The 3,949-nt window shown below is 39.0% G+C and overlaps 1 protein-coding gene across 6 annotated transcripts in view; it reads right to left on the bottom strand.

Moving 5' to 3' along the window:
- The window catches only part of LOC111863356 (probable methyltransferase TARBP1), a 28,526-nt gene that overhangs the window by 8,168 nt on the left and 16,409 nt on the right, over positions 1–3,949 (bottom strand). For all 6 annotated transcript variants that reach the window (XR_004512901.1, XR_002842584.2, XR_002842583.2 and 3 more), the window contains 2 exons: positions 3,318–3,506; positions 850–1,018 (listed from right to left, as the gene is read on the bottom strand). Coding sequence is in view for 3 of the 6 variants with exons in the window: in XM_023849612.2 (XP_023705380.1) it covers positions 850–1,018; positions 3,318–3,506 (358 nt within the window). In the remaining 3 variants the exon portion in view is untranslated. The remainder of the gene's footprint in view (positions 1–849; positions 1,019–3,317; positions 3,507–3,949) is intronic.

Genomic DNA, 3,949 nt, shown 5'->3' with positions numbered 1-3,949 from the left:
CGTTACATTGGTGTCAGAAGTGGGATCAGTAACGCAAAACACGTTACAATATTATCATGTCTACTCATGTACCACATGCACCCTTTTCCTCAAATTAGTGGGAAAACAGGCTGCATAACCTATAAGGGATTTCATTTGTAAGCAGGTAGCTCAACACTTAATACCAATAATAGATTCAAAGTTTTCTGTCTTCTGAGATATAATGTTGTGTAGTCCACTGAAAGTCAACCACTGTTTCATAGGTACATTTCACTGTTATCTTCAATGCTGAAGAATAAGTCAAGAAAAAAATAGCACAAAGCAGGCAGCAAGCAAAGCCAAGCTTTGGACCTTTGTCAAGAGGTGTTCCTACCAAAGGTCTGCATGCATTTCTTTTCAACCAAATACATTATATGTACAGCCCTAACAATGCCCTGTGACCTATAAACATCAAGTAGTCCCTCACTACGTTATATACTCTATGCCGTCTGGTTCTTCTCTCTTGCATCCAAACATTTTCTTTGCCACCATTTTCAAACACCTGTGATCTGTCTTCTACTCTCAGAGTAAGATCAGTATTGTCAACAACAGAAAACACAATAAGGGCACTATATCTTATGTCTTCTTGAAGAGAATAATCTTCTGTTGTGAATATTACCAGCTGAACATTATCAGGTTGAATTTATTTTATTTTACTAATTTAGAACAGGAACAGCATTTCAGCCTGGACTTATACAAGTGGACACAAAAATGTGTGAATATACTGACATTAGTCCTTACAAGGTTATCTTCTGGGGACACAAGAATGGAAAGAAGTGAAGGCAAAATAAAGTTAAGGTTGTAAGCTGTCTACACACTCTCTGTACTCACTTGAGGTCTTTAGAACCCAAGCAGCTGCATTAAATTGCTTAAGAGCAATGTTTGAGTTTTCCAGGGCAATGTGATTCATCCTGGACATGCCACACAACTTCAAGAGAGCTGTGGAAATCCATTCCTCACAGGTGATGTTGGCTAACCGTGGAAGATCATAGAAGACAGTCTGAAAAAAGAACTATTTCTTAAAACCATATGTTAACAGTAGTTAAAGGCAGTAAAACTGAAAGAACTCTGCCCCTTCTCATGTACTTGAGCATAATAAAATGTCATTTATAATTTAGGTATCCAGAAAGAAAATTGGCTGATAGCACCGCACAACAGTTTCAAATGGAATGGGCAAAGGTGGAAGGATGGAGAGTGTGAGTGAGTGAGTGAGTGAGTGAGTGATAAGGTTAGTTTTAACTTGCAATATCTTGAAGCATTTGTTGACCACAAGATGCGTGAAACATGGTCTCTTACATTAAGGAAAGACAGCAAATTGGGAGTGCTTGACAAAATGGTTCTTGAGGGAACCCCATAATGAGCAGCTACACTCCTTGCCAAATACTAGGATGTTCAAACTAAGAAGGATCAGGTTGAAAGACACACTGTATGTATGTATGTATGTATGTATGGAATAAAAAATAAATAGATACAAAGGTTTGGTCAGAAAAAATGAAAAAAGAGACCACCTGCAAGACCTAGGCACAGAAGGGAGGATGTTAAACTGCATCTTAAAGAAGTAGGATTGGAGGGAGTGGACTGAATCCACTGGCCCAGAACAGAAACTAATGGTGGTGCTTGTGAACAAGGTAATCAACTTTCAGATTCCATACATTGCAGACAACTTACGAACTAGCTAAGTGACAATTAACTTCTATGAAGGACTACGCTCCATGGAGTTAATCTGAATAGTTCTGTACAAAAGGGCATGGGTCTCTAAGTCTACCTTCAAAGTTTATTATATTTGTGGAGTTTTTCTCCAGTAAAAGGTAAAGTTGTCCCTGTTCTTAACTATGTACAGATCCACATTTTCAGGATCTCAGCACTAGCTGCAGGTGAGTGGTCAGCTTCAAGCCCCAGACACTTTACCCCAAGGGAAAGAGCCCCTGGTACCCAGTGGATAGGAGGTTGTGTCAACCCCAGAGCCGATCTGGATGAGGTGGAGAAGAGCAAATTCTTGACCCTAATGGGACCTGAACTCCGACCCCTCAGTTGTCCAGCCCATAGCCAGTCACTATACCGACTGAGCTATCCCGGCTCCTCCAGTAACACATGGAACTAGATTACTGTCTTCACATCCATGTGCTAGAAACTTGCCTCAACCCATGCAAACACTGTGTTGTATACTTCTTATTTACAATAAATATTAATCAATGGGACCCCCATCTAAGGTTCTTCCTTGTTTAGTGTTCAATTTCAATGATCCCAAGTCATTAATTTCAGTCTTAAATTACTGCTACTTAAGATTTTCCTCAGCTCAGTGTTCAATTTCACTGCTCTAAGAAGAAACATGAAAGTGGAGGGGGGCTTCACTGCACCACTCCTAGCCATTAAATGCTGATACTGCTGTAAATGAAACTTCTGTGCGCCCATGATATTTTCATACCAAATTTTCTGCAGCTGACATTATTATTTTTCATTCTATGGAAAAATTACTGCAACAAAGGCTGCATACTTTTTTCCAGACAGAATTACGGTAACAGAATTCAGCTGTGTCACATCCAACAAGTTTGCATGACTGTCATGGCTGTACTAGTGATGGTATAAAACTGCAACATATCAAGATGGGGAAGTTTCCTTTTAAGGACAACAAGATCATAGCATCATCATGTCCACTAGTGTGCATATGCATGTATGAGTGCATGTGTATCTGTTCATCACTAAACAACTTTGAACCTGCTGATCTTTATTAAACTTGGTACTGGAACATACCCAATCATTTTACTCATTAATTTGATACTACAGTACAAGCACGGTATGGGTATGTGAATGTCTGAGGTTGGAGTCACCTTAGTGCCGCTCATATAGCTTCTCACGTCTTGTACAGTAAATGATGTTCAAGACAAAATGCAACTTCTGCTATGATCATTTTTTATTGCATGATGTGAAATAACAGTATCATATTTGATAACAAGAGCTGAAGAATCAATGCAGCTAGGAAAGCAAAAGTTGGTACAAAAGGTCACAAACATATCTATAAAGCTTGTACCAAACACCTTTTTTTGTGAAGGTTAAAATTATAATCATGTTAACAAATAATTCTGAGTTTCTGAACTTTCATGTACAATGAATCTACATTAGCAGACATGCAGAGAAACAGGACACTAATTTTCAATATCACTGACTTATAATTCCTGTTAGTCTGCTACGTAGATGGAAGCATATGAAAGAAAGGTACAATTTGGGTATGAATATAGATTATTTTGAGTACTGAGTATGATAGAACGTAACACAACCTCCATTTGACATTCAAAGGTTACCTCAAGAGTGTAATGCTCAACTGGATGGAAAGCACTGAAGTAGAAGTCTTCCTGTAGCTTCTGAGCATTTTTCACAGTGTTGCCATGTGCCATACTGGCTTGCAAACTTGACTCCACTATGGCATACTTTTCAGCAATTTGGTCATGATGTTGAAGCTTACAGAGCGCAAACAGCTTCAGCAATGCTGTCTAACATACAAATAAAACATTCTGGTAACAGACCTATAGCTTCAAACATCATCACTGGACAGAATCTTGAATGAGTTCTAACTTCATAGCTCAATTCCCATTTTCATATTTTCCTTCAACTGTCCTTTCAGGTCATGACCCATGATACAAAATTCTGATATATTGTTAGTTAATGATACTTTTTAACCCGTTGCCGTGGTTCAACGTGTATGTTTCGTCAGGGATTTAAATCGTCTGGGGGGGTTCGACGTGTATGTTTCATCCAGCTGCACACGTATGTTATAACGCCCATAATAATTGATGGTTTTGCTGTAGATTGTTAGATTTTTCACTGGCCTGTTGTCAGGAGGACTGTATTTAATGACACACGCGTTTAAGAGCGCTAAGTCGTCGTTACATATGCCTGTCTTGCAGCAACGTTCCTGTGGCTATTGCGAGCTGTT

The sequence above is a fragment of the Cryptotermes secundus genome, unplaced genomic scaffold (genome assembly GCF_002891405.2).
Source record: "Cryptotermes secundus unplaced genomic scaffold, Csec_1.0 scaffold509, whole genome shotgun sequence".
Classification (NCBI taxonomy): domain Eukaryota; kingdom Metazoa; phylum Arthropoda; class Insecta; order Blattodea; family Kalotermitidae; genus Cryptotermes; species Cryptotermes secundus.
Note: the sequence above shows the minus strand (reverse complement) of the source record. Positions and strands in the feature narration are given on the sequence as shown.